Source organism: Lepidochelys kempii, chromosome 1 (assembly GCF_965140285.1).
Source record: "Lepidochelys kempii isolate rLepKem1 chromosome 1, rLepKem1.hap1, whole genome shotgun sequence".
NCBI classification, from domain to species: domain Eukaryota; kingdom Metazoa; phylum Chordata; order Testudines; family Cheloniidae; genus Lepidochelys; species Lepidochelys kempii.
This window is the reverse complement of record NC_136380.1, coordinates 265,514,189-265,539,379: the sequence shown is the minus strand read 5'-3', so window position 1 is coordinate 265,539,379 and position 25,191 is coordinate 265,514,189. Positions and strand designations below refer to the sequence as shown.

Sequence of the window (25,191 nt, the reverse complement as noted above, 5' to 3'; positions counted from 1 at the left end):
GGGTGCTACATCCTAGCAAACTTAAATGGTGGTTTTGGTTAAATATTTGAATTGTAACTTTCTCTTTCTTTGCGTCTGTCTTCCCATTACTGCTTGTTACTAGATATTTTTCAGCTGTGGTCTACTTTCCAAAAGCCACCTCCTGACAGTTTTTTTCATCCAGTAATTTACAACCATACAAAAAATAAACCAAAAGCTAAAACAAGTAGCTGGTGTGTTTTGCTAAATGTTAAATTTAAGATGAACAAAAAGGAGCTCTTAACTACTTTCCATTCAAGAAGGGACTTTCATACTGGGGGTAAACTTTTAAAATGTGCCTTACATTTTATATAGCACTTCTGATGCAGGATCAGAGTTTTGTGGGCTTGTTAACCCAGTACTGAAACGAATTCTGGCAGCAGCACTAGACAACAGTTTATGCAAGAAAATGAAGAAAACCATATCAAAAGGAAACAGCCAGGGGAGTTCGGATAGTTATATTCTGTCTACCAGCACTGGAATCTGACTAAGAGACTAGGATTATCTTTCCCTACTCTTATAGGAAGTGTCATAATCGTTAATGATTGCAAGTGATTGGGATCGCCAGATTTCTCATCTGAAGCACTGACACCGACTGTCATGCCTTGAGCCTTCGTTTCAATACTAACTTGGAGGGAAGAGTGTAACCAAGTTAACCCAACACACCAACTTTTGCAGTAGTCATGTGCTGATGGGTTTTACATCCAGGGCCTGAACCAGTTCTGCTTAACTTGAAACCTGATGGGATCCCAGCACAAGATGTTACAGAACAGGAAGTGAAGCATTGCTCCATCTGAAACTGCTGCAGGAATTCAGGTAGTTGGAAAGCAGTTATGAGCATTGGAATCTGGCCAGGCCCCCAGAGCTATCATCCTGGCACTTGTGAAAAATGCAAGTGGACTGAACTTCAGTTTGTCATTCATCTGAAATGCATAACTACAGTGGGAAACTGATTCAGTACTGCTGTGGAGTGGTGGACAGTATTGTCTGGATTGCCAGTGCCCTTTCAGCAGTGAGGAAGTTGGAGGTCTCCATTCAAATATTAATCAGACATGGCCATATGTAGTTTGAGAGCTGATTAAATTATAGACTAATCATATTTAAATTGCTAACCCCTTCACAACTTTCTACTTATAAACAGCTTCTCATTTGTCTGATTCCTTGCCTTGCGACTGTCTTTCTCCTGTTAAATTCTACATCTGAGTCAACAATTTCACAATCATTCTCTTGACTGTCCGGTGTTAGGATTTCACTGAGGGATCAAGCAGAAGCTGAGCTCTGAGAAATATATGTTCAAATGTAAGCCTGCAGTAATAGTAGAGAAAACATAATTACTGGGCAAAAACTTTGTATAAACATTATTTTTCCAAGTTTGTTCCAGTGTGAAAGTCCCTCTTCATGCTATTTTTTCCCTCATTTGTGTGAAAGGCAAATGCTGTAATTTCCACCTGTGTGAGTGTGTGTCCGTAAGAAGTACCTATTGGTACAGCATTCCATAGTTATAGAGTAGAAGTAATGACAGTTGTATTCACTTAAAAAATATAGGGTGCTGATACCAGTGGGTTGATTTTAAAAAGTTCTGGCCCTCTTTTTCTTCTGCCACTTTCCTCAAACTTGTTTTTAATGGGGCAAAATGATTGATGCTTTCTTGTAATACTAAATATGTTTGTCGCTGGCACATAGGGTGAGGGATTATTGCTGGAGAACTGCTCTTAGGAAGCATTTAGCTTTCATAAGCACTTTAAAACATTTTTTTCCACAGGAAAGTCTATGCTATGATTTGAATATTTTGGGATCTGTTAAACCATTAGACTTTTTTTTTTGGAGGGAGGGGAAGGAGAAAATGCTGATTGCAGTCTGAAGTCACATCTAGACTAGAATTAATTTGAAATTTTGTCTGGGTTGAAAATTAGTCTCTTGCGTCAGGATAGAATGGTGCAAAGGGCAAAAGAAAATTTTTAATCATGACATGAGATGTAGTATAAATTGATTCTCAATTTGGTAAAAGGTAGTTGATAGGGTGCCATATTTAGCCTCTTCTCTCAAAGGTGAGAGATCTAAGATGAGTTTTATGCACAAATGAAAGATTTGACCTACTTAAATGTACATAGGAGTTGACCCACAAAGAGAGAAGAGTAGATGGAGACAAAATAGTAAATCTTACAATATCTGAGGTGTGGGGACAGCCAGGATTGTAATGAGATATTAAGACTGAATAGGAATTTGGAAAATGGTGCTATTGCTAAAGAGCCATAGGAATCTTCCTGGTCCCAATTCAGAACTTATTAAATCCACCTGTATATGTGGAATGAATACTTGGGCAGGCAGTAAGTCTGTTATACTTATGAAGAGAAATCAGAAAGCAGGTGTGTAAGAAGACTCAGCTTTTAGTGTATGCCCTTTTACAATGATGCGCTTGTACACTATGCAATCACTTGCCTTAAATGGGATGCTGTTTTCTAAAGTGGATAGGAAAGAACAATAGGAAAAAATGAAGGGAGCTAGACATTAATAGGTTTTGTGTTGTGGTATTAGCTGATGACATATTTACTATATAAATGTACTTTTACAAATAAACACATAAAAACTGGCTGCAGTGTTGCCTGGGGATGTAATTCCCTGCAGCAGTAAATAACTTCCACTTTGACTACTTCCTCTGAAGTCATTCTTCCAGATCAGATACATTTCATGGAGTGAACTCTACTTTTGTTTTGTAGAGGAAATCATAAAGGTTTTAGATTAAAAGAAGTGAACTGGGCAGTAACTTGGATAGACTGCTTTAAAGTGTTCTGGAGTGGCTAATTTCATGGTCTAGTGATGGTGCTGTGGACCATCAGGCAGGCAACCAAATTCAATTTCAGCTCTCAGGCCAGCCTGGGAAAATCTTCAGGGAGATGGTGGGATGTGGAAGATCTTCAGGGGAAAAAAAATGATTACTTTTTATAAAACTACTAAATACTTTTGTGATACAGTGAAGAAGCTTTAACTGAGAGCAAGCCTATGGGATTTGTTACTGGAAGCTGTCTAAATGGATATTTTACAGTTGGACAAGTTTGGACTCCAATGTAGGTGATCCGATTATCTAATCAGTGGGTAGAACTCTGTTTCCTTCAATCTTCTCTCTTGAGGAGCCTCTTTTATCCATCAGCATTAAAATCTATTTGAAAGATATGCCCAGATAATTCCATTCCTATGGACTGTCTGGTGCGAGGATTCATTTCCTCGGCGGTTAAATTTTTTTAGAACACTTTCTTCATAACTTGAACTCTTCTTTTTTTACTCTTGCCTTTTTCCAGACCCAACAGTAATAACAAAGATGCCTGGCCATCATTACAGAGTTCAAGTAAATCAGCCAACGGTTTAACAATGGAACACAGGAAAACGCCTCCTATATTAGAAAATGGCACAGACCCAGAACACATGACTCCAGATGGTCCAGACTCAGATTTCGGGTAATTGTGCTGCCTTTTATACTTTAGCTAGCTTGCTTTCTCTCTCACTTAATGGTGTGGAGGGATGGTTCTCTGGACTCTCTGGTTGGAGAGCTGGATTCAAAACTTGATCAGGTCACATATAGAAACTAGTTTGGGCTCAGCCTAGCCTCTACCCCATTGCAAAAACACTGCATGTGTGACAGTTTGGGAAAATCCTAGAGCTAAGATAATAGGTGATGATGCAGGTAAGGACTGACATGAATTGGCAGCACTATGGTCATAGGAAGCTTGTGTAGAAGCTTCCCACACTAAGCATGTCCTAGCCAGGGATAAGTCCCCCACATTTATGAACAACTTCAAAAGTTCTTCAAGAAAGGTATAATTCTTGTAGTCCATTAGGAGGCTTTTAGTTGATGACCCTTTGAAAAGTTGGCTTATGATGGCCAAAAAGGTAAATATTGTAATACTAAATACTTACTTCCATCTCTTCACCTTGATGTGTTCTGGGAACTAAGCCACAATATTCAGGGTTTCCTATGGTTTCGTACACTAGCATGAATGGCAGGGCACCACAGTTTGCTGGAATTCCTTTGTGCCAAGGAGTCTCCTCTACTTGTTTGACCGTTTCCCTACAAACTGTTACACTGGGTCTCTGAATTTCTTTATAGTACTGTTGGTATCCACTTCCATCATAAACATCGTTGGGCAGATTTTGCAACATCTTACAATCATATCACCCCAGGCTATGATTCCATTAGATCTCTTGGGCTAAACTGGGTTGGACTAATCCAAAGTTTAGAAGGGAGAAGACAAAGGAAAATCTAGAATATCACAGATGTTCTAGTGCTGATTCAGCAGCTATTCTTCCTTTTGGGTCAGTATTGAACCAAACCTTAGAATGATAAGAGAAATTTCACTGTTGAAGGTCACGCCTTTTGGTTGAGATGTAAGAGGGGTCGTCCTCATTTGTGTTCAGAAATCCTATGGTGCTTCACCCAAGAGTAGGAGTGTTAACAAAAGTGTCTTGGGCAAATTCCAATTAGGTAATTCAGCTTCTAAAATTTCCCCTCTAGTTTCAGTTAACTCTGATATTCTTCACTTCCAGTCATTTATTGCTGTGTGCAGCTAAACAATTACTAAGTTTCACTCTAGCTGTGGCTGAATTTCACCGGTGGACAAGCATAATATAGGCTGTACTGGGATCTTTCTGAATGGAATGCACTACATAATCAAAATTATTAAAATGTAGGCGATTCATTGATTTTTGTTTATTGATGGGGTTGTAACTTATAGCTTGTAAATTCTGTTCACTTAAAGACCCTTTGTATAGATCTAAAGTATAATCTGTTTTGCTTCTCAGCAATTGGATTGTCATAAACAATCATATACTTGCTTCAAGATGCAGCAGTACTATTATTGTCAATGTCTTTGTAGGGTTGAAATGTCATTTAAACATTTTTTTTCTACCAAGAACTGAATACTTAAGACTTTCCTACATAAGGACATGCAGGAATGTTAATACGAATTAACTAAAGGTGTGAATTTGAAGTGGATTAGTTAAAACCACATTAAATAGTCTCTAAGGTACCACAAGTGCTCCTTTTCTTTTTGTGTGGATGCTGTTGTTCCAAATTAATGGCCTTAATTTGGTTTAGTTCAGTTCATTTCAAAGTGGATTAAGAAGGTGAAATAAGACCACTGTAATTCTGAATGAGGGTGTTAATTTGGGTGAATTTTCCGCATGTCTCTGTGAAGACAAGCTATTAGTGAAGATTTTGCAACAGAATTCTTGTGCTGTAGATATACATTAACCTTTGTCATAAATCTCTGTTCAAAATGTAAATAGGATAAGTTACAGAACTTTATTTTTCTTGAGATGAGCAAGAAATAATTAAGTGGACTACCTTGGAATAGTCATCTACTACATATCTGTTCCTATATGATGTTTGTCCTAAATTGTTTTAAAAATACTTGAGGCCCAGTTCTGATCTCTGTCAGGTTTAACCAATGTGTTTATGCACACAGATTGCTTTTACCCAAGTCCTGTGCTCTCTGATTAAGTTTTAAATTAATTCTAACCTCTTAAATGATGTTTTCTAGCTAGCCAAATGGCCTTGTACAATAATAAGTGCCCAAACTTCACAGCAGCAGGACATTTTAATAACTGGCTAAGATCTAGAGGGCTGCACTCAAGTAAAATAACTCAACATTAATATGAATAACTTTTGCACCAAATACAATGTTTGTAATTTGACCTGTATTGAACTGTGGCTTTCTAATAAAAATGTAATATTCTAAAGTTCTTCATGTTACTTTTGATATTCTTTCTCTGCAGAGGAAAGCATTTGGGTCTGTACAGTCTGACACTTGTACAGGCCTCTGCTGTGCTAGGGGTAGATAAGCTGTACTTGTGGTCATAGCCTGAATTTACAGGACTTTTGCATCTGGCCCTACACTGAAGCCCTAGGATAGCATGGAATTCAGAGCACTCTGGACTGCTCGTAAATGGCTGTCAGAATCTCTTATTATGGCTGCAGTGATGATTCAAAGGGATTTGTGTAGCTTCCAGTGAATAGGATTCTGAGGTGGCATTTTTGTCCTTTTCTGTTTTTGATTGTTTCTCTGCATTTCTCTCGATTTTAGACCTTGCCTCTACTCAGATTTTCTGAGTCTGGAGACTTAATTCCCTCTCCACCTTAGTAGTTGTCCAGGTCAAAGTTGAAACACCAGTGACAAGCCATTCTGGGAAGCTTGAACTGCCACTGCCTTGTCTTCTTTCTCTAGATGAAGGATGTCAGTCTTCAAGGCAGTCAATCTCATTCCTCTTATAAGCACTAAATACACATCAGGGAGCGGGGGAACTAAGTTCTTTGTGCATCTCAGTAACAAACCCATGGTGGTACTTTTTTTTTTTTAAACTGATGAAGCAGGCAGAATTGAAGGATAACAAATTTGGGATTGCAGATGAACCATTGGCTGCTCAGTAGAACAATGCACAAGCAGAATAGAGTGTATGGAAATACACCTCTATGGCCATAAACTAAAACTTAGCAAATGGTAAAACTGGAACACTTCTGATTTAAGAAGTCCTCAAACAATAGGAGGACTTTCCTTCATAATCTCTTGAAACTAGTTTTGGGCAGTTTCTGCTCTAGGCGTTTATACCACAAAATAAACCAACTTCTGATGTTCATTATGGTTATTCTGGTGGTTGCATATATCTTATTTGATTTTTTTGTTCCCCCTTTCACTTTTTCCAGCCCTCTCGACAAACCTTCAGATGCTCTCAGTATAGGAAATGGTGACAACTCACAGCAGGTATGGCCTGAAAGCCAACATTATGTAAATGTCAATTGTATTTGTTTGAAGCTCAGTTGCAACCTTTATTTTGAAAGAGACATATTTTTTGTGTGTGAAATATCAATGTGGCATGTTAGTTTCTTTTGATAACTGTCAACTAATTTTATAAATTTTATAAAGCCTGCTGCAGTTTCCACGATATGCATCTGAGGAAGTGAGCTGTAGCTCACGAAAGCTTATGCTCTAATAAATTGGTTAGTCTCTAAGGTGCCACAAGTACTCCTTTTCTTTTAACTAATTTTAAATGTCTTTTGATCCAAAAATAGGCTGCATCAGGCTGATTTGTTTCACATTTAAACTGTATGCTCACAGAACTAATCTTAATTTAATCTGATTTTTTTCTAGTCTTCAAACTGAATTTTAAAATGTTTTTTTAATATGGAATGACTTTAAGTCCAAAGATACATATCTTATTCTATCGTCTTTTTTTCTCCCCTGCCACCAGATAACAAACAGTGACACACCTTCACCACCACCTGGTTTATCAAAACCCAATCCAGTCATACCCATCAGTTCATCCAATCACAGTGCGCGGTCTCCTTTTGAAGGGGCTGTAACAGAGTCACAGTCGCTCTTCTCGGACAACTTCCGGCACCCCAACCCCATCCCAAGCGGGCTCCCCCCATTCCCCAGCTCTCCACAGACTTCCAACGACTGGCCCACAGCACCAGAACCACAGAGCCTCTTCACATCAGGTATGAAAGCCTGGTTAAGGTGTTGGAAGTCACTTAGTTTTGAAGTTTATGCCTCTTTATTTTTTCACACCATTATTTTAATTTCATTTGATAGTCAAATGCATATTGACTTAATTCTTATCAAGAAATCACTCTTCCCAACATCCCAACTGCTTGTTGGAATTATCAGAGCATCTAGTGTAGTAGTATTCATGTCTGTTTAAATGCTAAAAACACAATTTATTACGGATCTTAGTGTTGAAAGCATGTTCAAATTTTTTGGCATAAAATAACAGAACAACGTAGAGAGGTATGAGTAATATATACCAAAGCCATATTTGTATTATCTGAAGATCCAGCATGCACAGGTTTGTAATTATATTTAGTGAAGTGATTATGACAGAGTTTTTGGCTGATGGCTATGCAAGCTAGCTTATTCTCCATATTTTTTGGCCAGTGTTTGACTACACAACCACTCATTTTAGGAAGTGTGAAAGATATTAGGGCCAACTGTAGCCCTGCAGAGATGGCTTCTTTTAGAATATCCATTCACAGGAATGGGATGTTGTGCTGTATCAGGTACATGAACTGAAACTAGACATACTCTGTGGTGGTATCAAGTATCTAGTGGTTAATGGCACATAGATGTTTGTTCAAGATCAGAATACTTTGTTTGAGTTAATATATTTTTCATGTTCTTCACCTGAATTCATAATCCTGTTTTGTCATCAAAATTCATACTAAGGAAATGATTGTATTGGAGATTGTCTTCATGTAAGGAATAAGCAACAGCGGAGGATGAACTCCCAGACAACATAGATCTGGTTTCCACTGCTGTCACTTGTGCTTTATGGTTTGTGTTGCCATTTAAATTTTAGGTTATGTCTAAACTATGTCTTGCAGCAGCACAGCTGTACCACTATCACCGTGCTGCTGTAAAGTTGCCCGTGTAGCTGCTCTTTGCTGGCAGGAGAGCGCTCTCCCGCTGGCATAATTAAACCACCCCCAGTGAGCAGCGTTAGCTGTGTTGGCAGGAGATCCTCTCCCGGTGACATAGCGCTGTGCACACCAACACTCTTGTCTGTGAAACTTATGTCAGTCAGGGGAGTGGAAAAATAACAAAGTTTTACTGACAAAAACGATAGTGTAGATAAAGCCTAAATGTGGAAGATCTACTTTCCTCATGCCTAGTGTCTTATAATCCCATAATTCTCATATTGGGGACAAAAGTGGAAGTTTAGATTCTAGTCTTCTGAGAAATGATGCACAGAGCAGTTTCCATAATTTCTCCAGTCTTCTCATAGTGGTGTGTACTCCTCTAAGCAGTTGATTCTAGCGTCTCCCTAATGAAGGGAGACAATGCAAATGCTCATTTGTGATACTGCCTTATAGAAGGGGACTTGCTGGCTCAGAATCTATCTCCAGCATGTTGTCTCATACTTTCTACAAAAACTGAATGACAGTTTCCAGTGTTCAGAGACTATGAATTTAATACTATTTATATATGTTTTAAAAATAAGATGAACTCTCTCTCTCTGTGTACACACACGCGCGCGCGAATTGAAAATGCAAGGAAGAGTTTTTGGTAACTCATGTCCACAACAGTGCTTCAAAGCACTTATCAAAATTTACAGTACAGCTATTTTTCTTCAACTTCCTTTGTCAAGGTGCATATTTTACTCATTCGTGTAATTTGGTGGTGGTTATACTCTGCAAGCTATTTCCCAGGGTTGCTCAGAAGTCATCAGTACTTTGTTTTCAGAAGTACAAGAGGCCAATTTTTTTCCCCTCCTACAAAATTGTTACATATCAGCCCTGAAGTACAACATTAGAATTGAAAGCATAATATTTAACAGCACCTTTATTTAATAAGACTAAGGGATTTTTACTTTGTCGCTCTGACTAATGCATTATTCAGTGGGAAAACTTTTACTAGTAAAAACTCAAGGAATATTCTGTGCAAGCACCTGTTTAGTCACCCTATATTTCTGTTCTTTGCTTTTACTGAAGATATTTATTTGGTAAGGGCTTTCTTTTTTGCACTTTAGACCTGATTCTGCTTTATCCTGCAATGAAATCAGTCCTGTCTGTACTATCTCAAATCACCCCAGATTCCTAGTTAGTTTATAGTGGAGTGAGATAGAAAGATAAGATGGGCTGCGAAAGTGGAAGCGCTTGTTCAAATACCAAATGTCTTTGGGGAAATGTCATAAAAATGTATTAATATGAAAGGTGGCCAAACGTTGACATTTAATAATGTTGGATCTGAAAACTGCAGCAATAAGATTTTTTTTTTAAAAAGACCACGGAGGTGAGATTAGTTGAAATGTTAAATGTCATCCCTCTTCTCCTCCAACAGAAACCATCCCAGTATCCTCCTCTACAGACTGGCAAGCGGCATTTGGGTTTGGCTCCTCCAAACAGCAAGAGGATGACTTAGGGTTTGACCCCTTTGATATCACCCGCAAAGCCTTAGCAGACCTGATTGAGAAGGAACTGTCAGTCCAAGACCAGCCTTCCCTCTCACCTACATCTCTTCAGAACCCTTCCCCGCACACTACAACCGCCAAAGGGTCAGGGTCTGGATTCCTGCATCCTGCTGCGCCCTCAAATGCCAACTCTCTCAGTAGCACCTTTCCAGTCTTGCCGCAGAGGTTCCCGCAGTTTCAACAGCACCGAGCAGTTTACAACTCCTTCAGTTTTCCAGGCCAAGCAGCTCGCTATCCTTGGATGGCCTTCCCACGCAATAGCATCATGCACTTGAATCACACAGCAAATCCCACCTCAAATAGTAATTTCTTGGACTTGACTCTCCCGCCACAACACAACACAGGTCTGGGAGGGATCCCTATATCAGGTAGGTGAATCAAGGGAGCCATGAATGTGTCACCTGATTCATGCCTTCAGCTTCTCTGAGCCAGGGTGGGAAGAGGGGGATAGCCAGCTACCAGTGCTAGACTGCTACCAGGATTGTCTTCCTGGGATTCTTTTGGGGCAACATTGTTTTAAATGGGCCCTCTTTCATTTTTTCAGAAGGTTTAATTGGATGTTTAGCCTTGTAACATTGAGCTTTATAAGGAAGGTGGAGTATCTTGTGCCCAATTATTTCATTTCAAAAGAGATTGGTATTTCAGTTCTTCAGTCTTGCCAAGCTCTGGCTTTCCATGAAAACTTAAAAGGAAGACTGGGTCTTGAAATTCCAATCAGACTCCAGTATCAACATGCAGGTGCTAATCCAAGTTTCAAAAAGATATGCAAAAATTCTTTGCAAGCATAAGGGATAAAGCCACCAGCCAGCTGTCTTGGCTAGTTTGTTCCCTTTCACATGCAACCAAAACAAACTGCATATTTAACGCTCCATGCTTTATTTCTGCACTCCAAATGGTTTTAATGTTTTACATGCAATCTTTGATGTCCTAAGAGAAAACAGGCCAGTTCTGGACCATGGCTGGATTGGTGGGATATTGCAACAAACATTGTGACTAGAGGGCTAAATAGCCAGAATATTGGTCTGGTTCACTTCTGGGATTTGGAGTTCATCTTGTACTCCCAAGCCGCTTTTAATAAGTTTGGCCTGAACAGGTGTTTTCCAGGAAAAAATATTTGTGGCATTTTGTATTCAACATAACTAGCAATTTAAGGAAGAAAAAGTCTCCTAAGCTATTTGCAGTCATGGGTTGCGGAAAGCTGTTCCTTGAGACATTGCCGCTATTATTTTCTTTGAGCATTTTGGAGAAACATGTTGCAACTTCCTAACTGTAAGAACAATAGGACAATGGAACAGATGGCCTAGGTTGTGGAAGCTCCTTCACTGGAGGTTTTCAAAAGGATGCTGGGTAGCCATCTGTCTTGGATGGTTTAGACTAGTGGTTCTCAAACTTTTTTTTTCTCCATAGACCACTTGAAAATTGCTGAGGGTCTCCACAGACCACTTAATGATCTTTCCAAATGTTGTTTGTACCATTAGGTAACTATTGTAAAGCACTTTGGATAAAAGTGTCATATTAAAAAAAACCTTAATAATAATAAAGGGTTTTTTTCTACTAGAAATAAAAGCACACAACTCATATTTTAATATCGGTAGTATTACCTTCCTAATGTGATGGATGTGCCCTCTCTCCACCGCTGCGGCAGCCCCCGAGTTGGGCCTAGGAAGAAGGGCCATCTCTCCTGGCAGCCTCAGCCCTGGAGCTGGGGAAAGTTGTCTCTTTGACCACCACAGCCCTGCACATCCCAAATTCCCCCCATGCCCTCTTCTCATCCCACTGCCCCCTCCCATCTACCCCCTATTCTCCGCAAGGCCACCACCTCACCTTACATGTGCATCTTCTCCAGGGTCCAGGCTCCTAATTAGTGGAGCCATGCCTGTGTGGCTTCATTAATTAGGTGGGTGGCCCTTCATTCTCTTGTATGCGGCCACCCAGGTGCACACTTTAGAGGAAACTATCCGCGGACCACCTGAATGGAGCTCGCGGACCACAGTTTGAGAACCTCTGGTTTAGATGCAACAAAACCTGCATCTTATCAGAGGGATTAGACTTGATGACCTTTGCGGTCTTTTCTAACCCTACGATTCTGTTCTAATGATTAAAAAAATCTAAAGGCGAGTGACCTAGACATTTTTTACTACATATTTTTGTTACTCAAGTGCAGAGGCTAATTTTGGCAGTTTCTTCCCTCTGCTTTGTCCTCTGAATCCTTGCTGGAGCCCAATCATTTCCATGCTTTTTCCTTGGCTTCCCTGGAGTAAACCAAATTGTAGCCTGAAACAAATGTTGAGAGTGTCCAGACAAGCGTTTACAGTGAAGTTGGCTCCCTCAAGTTAAATGATGATTAACACTAGGTTTAAAAAACAAACAAAAAACTTTAAGGTAAACAAGAGGGCTCCTAGTTTTTTGCTATCTCATTAAGGTGTTTACACTTACAACCTAACAGTGCAAATAGATCTTTTCATGAAATTAGATCAAATATATTTGCGCTTTATTATTTATAAATAATTATAAAATTATTCTGAGCTCTGTGACTTGATATATTTTATCGTGGACCAGTGGCAAAAGGTGCTAGTCCAAGGGACCAATGGTATGGTTGAAGTTAGATATCTTGAGTCATTATGGTTAAAATAAATATTCTGTGGTGTTGCAAAGATAACCTCAACTTTGCAATAAGGCTTTTGATTCTGGCAAGATGGGTTTGCAAGGTCATTCTTAAAATCACATCATTTATTGCCTTTTGGCCATGCTGTTTTTCCCTTTTTGTGCTGCACAAGACTTGGGTATCCTTCTTGGTATTGCTCTGGAGGAAGGGCTCCATGGACCTTTGTACCCATGACTAGTATATAGCCTGTCACTTACACTTTTCACTGCCTCTTTTTAAAGGACAGAAATAATATCCTTAAACACCAATGTTTTCTCTCAGTATGTAACCATTAGAACCAATTCATCTTCCAAAAATATTTTTAAATACAGAAAACACAAAATAAACATCTGCTGAAGTCTCTATGGGAAGTTCTGTCATGTTAGCTTTGAACTCTTGTTAAGAAAACATTGCAGGTTGCCTAGTTCACAGTCTGGCAAGTCTGTTAGTTCTCCAACAACCCACATTCATAGTGGTTTTGATAAACTCCTTCAGAGAAGGATATCATCTGCATGGGTGCATTGGCTAGTCTGTTTTTCTCTGATCCAAAATTAATGTAAGTACAAGAAGGTCAGATCATTTTGTTGGATTATGGATTTTTATTGTATGGATTTGTTCTGTTTGTATGGCTCATCATACACAGGTCCTGTTCAGTGACTGGGGGCTCCTAGGAACTACTGAAATATAAAATAATTATTCCTGGAAGATAGGAGGAAATGTCAGAATACTTCCTATGTTTTCCCGTGGCATGTTGACCTGTTAGAACACATCTTATATTTCCCACCACTCACTGATAGAGAGTTCTCATTTCAGATAGGTCTTCGATCTGCAGAGCTTTCTACAAAATTACTCTTACCTTTTCATGTGATAACTTCCTTTCCATGGGCTTCTCTATATACTGATATAATCAAAATGTTATGACCCCTTAGCGTGGCTGTAATTTTACATTCCATATGGGAAGAATAAGTGATCCCGGTATAAGGCACCTTTGTATGGATAATTGCAGCCATACTGGGGGACTGTACTCGTATAACTAGATTGGTAAAATCACAGACCTAACAGATAGTTATACTAATACTAACATCTGTGTAGACTAGGTCTTTAAGGCTGTGTATACACTAAGGGGCTGTAACTGATATTCTAACAGGGCCCTGCATGAGATGGTGTGGGGGTAAGCTCATTTAGCATACAAAAAATAGTGAATTGATAAGTATACATAAAGTTCTATTTAGTTAGGCAAAAAAGTAACATTGAAACTATGACTATAATAGAGAATTTCTCACCTGTGTCATCAGTGGTAGTACTTCTGTAGACAGGGCTCCAACAGCATCCAGCATTTTACTGACATGGTGGTAAAAATACTGGAAGCTGTGGGTGTCTTGCCTACATTAGAGCTTATTGGTAAGATGAACACTTTCATGGATCAGAAATAAATGCTTTCAGGATGAATACAATTTACAAACAATAATCCTGGACTAGTGTTTAGAAAAAGAGAACATCTGAGCCTTCTACGCATCATCCAGTCAACTTGCCTTTCCACTCACCCAGCCATTTTCAACGTTTTTTTATTTATATGTATATAAAACCAAACCTGATTAAAAGAGCCTCACAAAACTTTGATTTGAAATCAGCATACTGTTTGCTAGACTCTTCAGTGCCTTGATTTGCTAATTTCACTACAAATTATTTGGGGATGTTTAGCCAATTAAATTGCTGAACTTTTAGTGCTATAATTTTTCATGAAAAAGTTACTTAGTGCCATAGAGTATGGCTCTTTCAAATGTTCTGTTTTAACCATTATGGTTCCTTATTTAAGGGAGAGAACATTTTAAAATTAATATTTTACACTGGTATTCATTAGTTTTATTTTTCAGTGTTAACTTTAGGACACCATATCAATTTTATCTTCTGTTTAGTCCAGAACAGAATTACTTTATTTTGCACTCCTGTAACTCCAAAACAGCTGTTTTTGATGCCCAATAATATAAATGGAAGGACACTCAGGACATGGCACCATCTAAATGTATATAGGACCTGTATTAAGAAAAAAAAATCACATGTGGATTTGACTTTGCTTGTTCTGATGTGATTCATGAAGGAAATGTGTGATGGTTGTAAGGCTACTGTATTTCTAATTACAAACATTAAATACTTAACCAGGCAGTTGGCCCCATACTTTTCTTTGGTATGCATAGAAATTTTGAAACTGGAATGTTCACCGGGCACAAATGTACCCCTAAACCACCATTTAACCATTTCCCTCAGCCTTCTTGCAGTGATTCTAAAATTAATATCCATATTTTTCAGATGGCTAGACTATTCTAGATATTGTTTTTTCTGTTTGCAAAGGTTTCATGGTCACATTTTTGAAGGATTTTCTCTTCTGGGGATTGGAGTGATTGGAAGATCAGTATTCTACTGTACATATTGTAATTTAGTGTTAATATAAGTAGCAAGGTATGATTATATACAACTGCAGAAAACTTATGGACATACCTGCTCTTCTGCGTACCATTATGACAGTTGAATCATTTTCATCAATTTTGCTAAGCCCTGAGATTTGGAGAGTGTAGATAGGGTTTTTGTTTTTTTTTGAGAACCCTTGGTTCTGGAATGTTGGTCATAATCAGTCACCTTCAGGGTCTGGTGCCAGAATCATCTCAGACTTCTGCTTGGAGGTAGGTGTAATTGAGAAATTGCTTCTATTGAATCAGGGGTTGTATAGCTTGTTAGCAAATCTCTTGTTCTTACACACAATCTGATAGATGGGAGCACTCTGTAGATAGGAAAATAATGCCTGAGTGGACTCAAAGGAGTGGGGGCTTCTTTTTTAAACAGGCTTAAATTTGTAAGAATATTGAGCACCACACAAGTCCTCCTATATTGCTGTTTCTACATACAAACACATTGACTGTTACTACATAACAACCAAGGTGATGGCTTACAAAAGTGCACCCTTACCTGTTTGCTTCAGGCCTCTCAAGTAGAATTGCCTAGAACGAAAAGGGCAAAGCAAATTATATCTATCTAATATCCTTATTTGGTGTTCCTTTTTTAATTTAACACTCCACATCTGAAAGGTTTCTCTCTCTGCCTTCTCCCACCATTTGAGTCATATGGCATCTCATCATATCTATCAAATTTATGCTGAACATCAAATCTGTTTACCTGCTACCATACCTCAGACAGTGTGCTATTAACATCACTGCTTTACTAAGGTGTTGGCCTCTGCTGCCTCCTTCCTTGAATTCCCGTGAGTCAGACCACAGAGGAGGGTGATGTATCCATCGTAGCCAGTGCTGAGAGTCTCTCTCTTGCATTGACATCGAGAGAGCAATTTTCAGACTTCCTGATGTAACACCTTCACACCCAAGTCTAACCCTCCTTGCAGTTAGGAATGCCTCTACCTCAGTGGTCTTTACCCCTCTGACCTTGTCACTCGTGTGTCTCATAATTGATTCTTTCTAGCGCCTATACAGAGCAAGGTATGGTGGTATGTTTTGAACAAGTCTTGGGAGCCATGAGCTCTTGAGCTTCTGACACACGCTCTGACCTTGGCCAAATCACATGATGATTCTGCTGCAGTTTCCCCTCCTGTAAATGGGGATACTTGCCTACCTTGGAGCGATATATTAAGTATGTTGTAAAATGCATTGATGGTGAAAAGAGCTATGTACGAAGTATTATCCAATCTGTTCCTCCATGGCCATGTGACTTCTAACAGCGGCATCCCATCTTTTCTAGTCTCTCACTCCCACTGACCATTCTGTTTGCATGTTCTCTAATGTCTCACTCAATTTAATATTTCCACCTTCTTATCCTTTCCTTGGCCACATGCAAAGGATTTCCATCCACCTTTAATGTAACTGGCCAAACTTGCATCACTGTCACAAACACTTTATTTGCCACCTGTCACTCTTCTGACATAGTACTTCAAGGAAAACTACCTGTTTACTTGGCACTCTTCCTTGTTGTTTAGTCTTGTCTCTGCAGCATTGCTTGCAACATTTCAACCATTATCAACAATTCCTTTTTCTTCTGCTGCTACCTTCCCAACTCCCTAAAATCTGCAGCTACTTGCCCTTTTGTAAGCCTTTCTCTGACCATGACATACACACTAATCACCAAAACTGCGTAGTGATTTTGGGTGCCCAACTTGACACCTTAAAGGAGTCTCCGTTTTCAGAAAGTGAACACTCAGTATCAGATGCCAAGTTGATACCCAAGATCACTATTTAGTTTTGAAAATCTTGGCTGGTTTAGTCTTTAATCCCTTCTTTCTTAGCAAAATGATTGTGTTGCTATCAATGTTCAAACCACGTTTTGCACAATAGCCTCAACTATTTGTAATTCATGTTTCATTAAGACAGTTGCCTAATAGCATCTGTGCATTCAGTTTTCATCAACAAAAGTTTGTCTTGACCTCTATGTAAATCTTGGCACTCACTGATTGACTTTGTCCTCCTGAATAGTCTCTGTAACTATTCAGGTGTCGGGTTTCTTTTCATTGTGGTCCTTCCCCATGTAACACTGCTTTTTCTCTGGTGATTCCTCCTATTGAAACTCAAGAGCTCAGTTGTAAGCCCTTTACTTCCCTCCTTCTCTCACTTGTATTTTAACTGCTACTTTTTCCTGTTTATCCTGATAAATGTTTCAACTGGTTCAGCACAATACATAGTAGATGGTAAATCCACTTATAACCAGTTTTCTGGGATTTCTTTAGTCTTGTCTATCCCACAGTGTTAGCCATGTGAACTCCATTGAATCAGTGTTAGTTCATAGTTGTTTCTGTATATTATATCCTTTAAATCAGTGGTTTTCAAACTGTGGGTCGCAACCAAGTACTGGGTCATGGAATGTAAGGCACTGGGTTGCGGTGGCTTTGGTCAGCGCTGCTGACTGGGCCGTTAAGTCCCATTGGTGGTGCTGGCCGGCTAAGGCAGGCGAGTCCCTACCTGATCCCACACTGTGCTGCGCCCCGGAAGCAGCCAGCAGCGGGTCCGGCTCTGCGGGAGGACAAGGGGGTGGTGATTGTGGGCAAGAATCACACAGAGGCACTTGTCTGCCTCTGCCTAGGAGCCGGACCTGCTGTTGGTCACTTCTGGGGTGCAGCACAGTCCGTGGTACTAGGACAAGCGGGAAGCCTGCCTCTGCATCCTGGCTGCGCCACTGATCAGAAGCCACTGGAGATAAGCCCGTGCCGCAGTTCCCTGCCCCAGCCCTGAGCCCCCCTCAAACCCAGAGCCCCTTTCTGGACCCCAACCCCCTCATCTCCAGCTCCATTGGGTCGCGCTCATCAACAGTTTTCTTCAACTTGGTCTCCAGAAAAAAAGTTTGAAAATCACTGCTTTAAATTACCACTCTTACGCTGATTGTCAAGGCTCTGCTCATGTTCATGTTCAGCCATGTTCCTTATGGATTAATCTTTCACCTAAATATCAGTTAAGGGTTTGTGGGACAAATTTCAAACTCTGTTCTGCCTTCTGATATCCCATTTTGCCTTCCGTTCCCATAACCATGGCCTTCTCCTTGACTCAACTCCCCATATATGCTTTGGCTGCAAACTTGTCTATTGTCACTTCTGTAACGTTGCCTCTGTGTATCCCCTCCCCTCCCCCCCGTCTTGATGCCACCTCTGCAGAGTTCTTTATCTTGCTTTGAATACTGTAACTCCTTTTAAAGTTTCTCAAGTTCCTGTTTGTTCCAACATGTGCAAAATGTTGCTTCCCACATATGTGTAGAGTGGAAAGATCTCCAAGCATATACCCAGGCTCCCTACTCATTTCAGGGACCAGATTGACATTGCCTTGTTTTTTAAAACCAGCCATAGACGTTTCATTCTGCCTCTTGAATCTTGTCTCTTTGCTCTCCATCTGCGCCCTCTACTCATTTACTAAATAAGATGTTGAGAGGGAGAGAGATTCTTGTGTGTGTTCAAGAACTTTTTATAAAGCTTCTCCCATTTGGAGCAGTCGCATTGTTTCTATACATTTTTAAAATCTCATTTGTGTTCTTAACTTTGCTGTTAATTTAGTAACTGTATTTAACCCTGAGGTGTTTCAGATACAGTTGTGTGAAAGATGCTATTTCTAATAAACCTCTTTGTATAAATATCAGTGCGCTAGTCTACAGCAGTGGTTCTCAACCTTTTTTAATTTGCGGACCCCTAAAAAACTTCCAATGGAGATATGGACCTCTTCAGAAATTTCGAATGGAGGTGCCAGACACCTTTGGAAATTTATTGTCGGCATATATAGTTGAATTCTGTCCTGTCACTTTTCAGTCTGTCTTTTGCGGACCCCTTAGATCGAGTCCATGGACTACAGATTGAGAACTACTGATCTCATAGGACTTAGCTTTGGGCATTTGCAAGTTTCAATAAACTTTCAACCTGAACTGTCCTAACCTGATGAGCTAACTTGTACACCAGCATTAATAGTAACATTAAGGTTCCAAATTTTCAAAATGTTTTGAACGTTCCTAACTTACGAAATTAGAAAGTTTTAAATGTTTCAAGAACTCTTGGCTCCAAGCTTTTCTCCCTTAACTGCGACAAATTCAGATGGACTGCTAATGTCAATAACACAGCTAAGATGGCAATAAATGTTTTACTGGTGAAAATGGATTTCTCATAGGATTAAGAGTGACTTCCTCCTGTAGGTTGTTGGTCTGCATTCGGGTCCACCAGTTGTGAGCAAAGATTATATCTAGTGGCTTTTTACTATTTGTTTCACTTTGTAGTGGATAGGTGGTTCATGTGGCTGACTTTCCTCTTTTAGTGTCACCCTTCGTGGTAGTGCACTGGAGGAGCAAGGTATTTAATTAAAATAGATTGTGCTCCGTTCCCATCCCTGGTAGTGGGGAAAGTTAGCACTCTTTTTGTGGGTAAAAAATACTTCTGTCCTCATGGCTGTAAATTCGTCACATTTCAGTGCTAATCTTTGTTTTGCTTTTTAAAAAAGGGATTAATTGAAAGCTAAAAGATGTCTAGCCAGAAATGCGTGTATAGACAGAATGAGTCCCCAATTCTGGTTAGGGCCTCCAGATGCTGTGGCTATAGAAGTAGTAGACTTTCCCCTTGTGATAGATTTTTGACATGTTCTTTTTCTGGAAAGCGTTGATCCTTAGGGCCTAGAGCTGCTGTAGCACATTTTTAAAACTTACAAAGTAAAATTCTAAAGTGTACAACTTGCTTTGTAAGTCAATCTAAAAGAAACAGATGTCACCAGTAGAATAGTGAGAGCACCCTACAATGCATAAACAGATCTGACCTTGGATAGACTGAGAAGAGGTCAAAAGTTGAGGTCTTTCATGCAAAACTCACTTCCACTTCTTCCCATTTAAACTAGAGGACTATTAGCATGCACACTTCAACAGGTTGGCTGCAGCAATATCTCAGAGGAGGAAGATCTCTCATTACTGAGGGCCCTAAGTTACTATAAGGCTTTATTGGTCAAATCAAATATCCTAAATTTCAGTTAGAACCTATCTGGCAATAAATGCAGATGGCCAAACTCTGATAGTGCACATTTCTGAATGAATGTGTTTGAGTAGAACATAGCTTTTTGCTATCTGCAATGTTTTAAAAAAATGGAGTACCTTAATCGGGTAACTTAATTTGAAAGAATATAAAGATCTCTGTGAAATTAGGCTGTCTGACTTGTTTCAGTATATGCAAATTTAATCCCTTTCCTCAACACTGGAATCTTGTGTTGGGAAAAAGATATTAAGCTGAATTTGGAGTTCAATTATTTGTAGGCATAGGTATCTTTTTAAACAAAAAAAAGTTTGCTTACGTAAGTGGGTCAACTATATCTGAAGATGACATTCAGTAATCATACTGAGTCCAGGTTCAGATGCCTTGTTTTCCTTTCAGCTTCCTTCTCTACTTCTCTCATCTGACCTGATCACAGAATAACTCTATAAAGGTACCTGCAAATGTACATTAATGCTTAACCATCCTAATTTATTTGTTACAAAGACAGAAAAGTCAAGAATGGCTCTAGTGGTCCTCAGTGTGCACCTGTGCACTGCACTAATTTTATTCTTTGCTCTGAGCATAAGAATTATAAAATCCTAGGACCAAAAATCCCAACTTAAAATTGCTGTCTGTATTTCACACATGTCTTAATAACATGGTCACAACTAAACCTCATAAAGTTCAGAGCACATTCCATATAGCACTTCCTGTCATTACACTCAACTCCACAGAAAATTCCAAATATCTGATAAAAAAAAAGTAACTGTCCACAAATCTTGTATGGGATTCTCCTTTTAGGGTCTGGAAGTCTTTTTTTTTTTTTTTTTTCCATTGATTTACAATAATCAGTGAAGGTTGAAGTTCTGCTTAGACTGCATCAGTCATTTGCATTAAATATACCCAGAATAGGTTAATTTTGGTCATCCCGTGTGCATGGATGTTATGTACCACTCCATTTTTAACCAAGATGTGCTTTGTATATATCCCAGATAAATATTTGCACTCATTTCAATGTCGTCATTGCTTCCCCTTCAGCTCGTCGTTGCTAGTATTGGCCCTTTGGTAGTTCTCACTGTATAGTAGCCCATGTAGTATGTTATGTCCTTTCTGAAAAAATTAAAAATGCTTGGTTACTATCAACCAGTAAACATTCTGTGTATATAATGGCAACTAGGTGGAGGCCTCTACTGACCAATTTTTCAAGTTTTTTTTTTAAATCTGCTGAACTGATGTCACTTTGCATGAACAGGGCTTAGTGCACTGTGGCCCCAAACTGATTAAGGCTTCTAGCTGTTACATTATGTAAATGTTAAATAACCATTTAAAAATTCAGCATCACAGATAAAGGTGTGCTCTGTGAAAACCAGTGGCATGAAGGTATGTATTGCTTTCAAATAAGCTATATTCCTCCATATTTTTGGCAGGCTGTTTTCTCACAACTTAAATTAAGTGGCTTGCAGCTGTAATGGCACCAAGTTTAGCTCTTTGTTTTCATAACCTTGATTTGTAAGCAGAAGATTACAATCACTCTCCTGAAACTACAGGTAAAAATCTCTTCTCAAATCTACTCTGTGGAACCCCATTCTAGTCTTCTCTCCTTACATGCACAGCTCTCCCATTGAATATCTGACTTCAGATATGCCTCGTGGCTCTTGCGAGGTGGAGGGTGAGTACTCTTCCCTTGAAAATAAAATTGGTAGGTGGCTGTTTAAGTCTTATCCAGTCGCTGAAGGCCTAGTTAAGGATCATAACTCCACATGGGAGAAAAGTTAATGGTCACAGGAGCTGAGCTGAGTTCCAGCACTTCCACAAAAGAAACGTTCAAGTTTGTTTCCTGAAAACCATAACTGATGTGAAGGTTGCATGAATGAAATAGATTAGAGGAAATAAAATATGAAAGAGAATAAGTGGGAGGATCCGTTTGAACCTATTCTGAAGTTCATTCTTGTTCCACATCTACAATTTGTGCTCTATTGCTCAACCCAGAGCAATGATGCAGTGTTATGAAAATTTCCTTGCTTTCCCATCTGCCCCATGCACTACTTAAAAGTGCATTAGAGGGGATTCTCTTTCTGTTCTGTTTTCTTCTCAGAACCACAATAGAATACATTCTGGGGGGGGGGGGGTGTAGTGTTATACACTGTTAAGATGTGTGATCCCTTTCTACACTGCTGTTGCTACCACAGTGGAGCTGCACTAGTGGTGAATGTAAACATCTGACTTTGGCAATGCAGATGTATGCTAAGAGTTTCCATTTTATATCATTGGTAAATGACACTTTAACTGTTTTTTTTCCCTTAGGAGACACATTGGCTATGAGTAGGGCTCTACCAAATTCTCCATTTTAGTCAATTTCATGGTCATAGGATTTTAAAAATAATAAATTTCATGATTTCAGCTATTTAAATCTGAAATTTCCTTGTGCTGTAATTGGGGACCTGACCCAAAAAGGAACTGCGGGGAGGTCACAAGGTTATTGTAGGGGGGGTTGCAGGACTGCTACCCTTACTTCTGCGCTGCTGCTGGCAGCTACAGCGATGTCTTCAGAGCTGGGCAGCTAGAGAGCGGCGGCTGCTGACCAGGAGCCCAACTCTGAAGGCAGAGCCACCACCAGCAGCAGTGCAGAAGTAAGGATGGCATGGTATGGTATTGCAACCCTTACTTCTGCGCTGCTGTCTGCAGAGCAGGGCCCTCAGTCACCAGCTGCCACTCTCCAGCCACCCAGCTCTGAAAGCAGCAATGCAGAAGTAAGGGTGGCATGGTATGGTATTGCCACCCTTACATCTGCGCTACTGCTGGCAAGGCGCTGCCTTCAGAACTGGGCTCTCAGCAACAGCCACTGCTCTCCGGCTTCCCAGCTCTGAAGGCAGTGCAGAAGTAAAGGTGGCAATACCAGGACCCCTCTAAAATAACCTTGTGACCGCCCCTTGCAACTCCCCCTTTGAATAAGGACCCCCAATTTGAGGAACATTGGTCCCCCCCCCGCCCCACCATGAAACCTATATAGTATAGTGTAAAAGCACACAAGACCAGATTTCGCTGGGGGGAGACCAGATTTCATGGTTTGTGATGCGGTTTTCAGGGCCGTAATTTCATAGGGCCCTCGCTATAAGCCCTGGTCATTAGGATTTTTAGACTTTTAAATGTTTTACCTGCTAATGTCAATGTAGGTTGTAGTCAAACTGAAATAAAATGGTCGTGGTACTCGTTCAAGCTTTACTCACTTGGCTCTCAGAATAAGAACCTTCACAGTGGATTGTATTGATCTTCAAAATAGGATCATGCATGTCTTCTTCACACCTCCTTGGTGGGACTTGGGTGCCATCCCAGGCTTCCCTATAGCGTGGCTTCCAAGGATCAGACTGGGAAAAATTATAAATGGTGGTACACTCCAAAGCTCCACTCCCAACCCAAGCTTTGGACCTTTGTGATAGCAATCGGATATTACTGACAGTAGATTGTGCAGCTCTTCATATAATTGTCTCCTTTCTTGCATGCTGTGATCATCTAAATGCAATATTACAAATTTACTATTGATCAGAAATGCAAATTACCTGTGGCATTGTTTCAGGTTGCCTAGAGAGCTAGGCAGATATTACTGAATCAATTTAGATTTTGTTCATATTTTGCAGGTTATTTTTGCAACCATAAGGATTAAAGTCTTTTTAAATAAAAGCTTAAATTCCGAAGGACAACATGGTAGCCACAAGGAAAAAGTATTGGCTTGCTGGGATGCTTGTCTGTCATTAGGCTTTTAACTAGGGCTGTTGATTAATCACAGTTAACTCACGTGATTAACTTTAAAAAAAAAAAAAACCACCATGATTAATTGCAATTTTAATCCCACTGTTAAACCATAGAATACCAACTGATGTTTGTTAAATATTTTGGATTTTTTTTACCCTTTCAAATATATTGTTTTCAGTTACAACATAGAGTATAAAGTGTACAGTGCTCACTTCATATTATTTTTATTACAAATATTTGCACTGTAAAAATGATAAATATTTTTCAGTTCACCTGTACAAGTACCATAGGGCAATCTGTTTATCGTGAAAGTGCAACTTACAAATGTAGATTGTTTTTGAGTGCAGTTGTGTTTAAAAAAAGAGAGAGAGAAATTTTAGAACCTACAAGTCCACTCAGCCCTACGTTTTGTTCAGCCAGTCACTAAAAGGAACAAGTTTGTTTACATTTATGGGAAATAATGATGCCTCCCACTTGTTTACAATGTCACCTGAAAGTGAGAACAGACGTTCACATGGCACTTTTGTAGCCGGCATTGCAAGGTATTTGTGTGCCAGATATGCTAAACATTCGTATGCCCCTTCATGCTTTGGCCACTATTCCAGAGGGCATGCTTCCATGCTGATGACACTCGTTAAAAAAAAATGTGTTAATTAAATTTGTGACTGAACTCCTTTGGGGAGGATTGTATGTCTCCTGCTCTGTATTTTACCCACATTCTGCCATATATTTCATGTTATAGCAGTCTCGGATGATGACCCAGCATGCAGTTCATTTTAAGAACACTTTCACTGCAGATCTTACAAAATGCAAAGAAAGTACCAGTGTGAGATTTCTAAAGATAGCTATAGCACTCGACCCAAGGTTTAAGAATCTGAAGTGCCTTCCAAAATCTGAGAGGGGCGGGGTGTGGAGCATGCATTGAGAAGTCTTAAAAGAGCAACATTCCGATGCGGAAACTACAGAACCTGAACCACCAAAAATGAAAATGAGCTGCTGGTGGCATGCGACTCAAATGATGAAAATGAACATGTGTTGGTGTGTACTGCTTTGGATCGTTATAAAGCAGAACCAGTCATCAGCATGGATGCATGTTCTCTGGAATGGTGGGGTTTGGGGTACAGGAGGGGGCTCTGGGCTGGGACAGGCTTTTGGGGCACGGAGGGAAGGGCTCTGGCTGGGGGTGTGGGCTCTGGGCTGGGGCTGGGGATGAGGGGCTCGGGGTACAAGAGGGGACTCTGAGCTGGGATTGAGGAGTTCAGAGGGCAGGAGGGTTGTGGCAGGGGATTGTGGTGTGGGGCAGGTTCAGGGGTGCTTACCACATGGCACTTACCGCAAGCAGCCC

The 25,191-nt window shown here is 39.9% G+C and overlaps 1 protein-coding gene across 14 annotated transcripts in view; it reads left to right on the top strand.

The window, feature by feature from the left end:
* CNOT4 (CCR4-NOT transcription complex subunit 4) overlaps positions 1-25,191 on the top strand; it is a 122,859-nt gene that overhangs the window by 85,789 nt on the left and 11,879 nt on the right. For 8 of the 14 annotated variants that reach the window (XM_073327372.1, XM_073327370.1, XM_073327379.2 and 5 more), the window contains 4 exons: positions 3,315-3,470; positions 6,713-6,770; positions 7,258-7,507; positions 9,846-10,343. In XM_073327372.1, coding sequence (XP_073183473.1) covers positions 3,315-3,470; positions 6,713-6,770; positions 7,258-7,507; positions 9,846-10,343 — 962 coding nt within the window. The remainder of the gene's footprint in view (positions 1-3,314; positions 3,471-6,712; positions 6,771-7,257; positions 7,508-9,845; positions 10,344-25,191) is intronic. The other 6 variants (XM_073327380.1, XM_073327376.1, XM_073327375.1 and 3 more) reach the window with 1 other exon arrangement.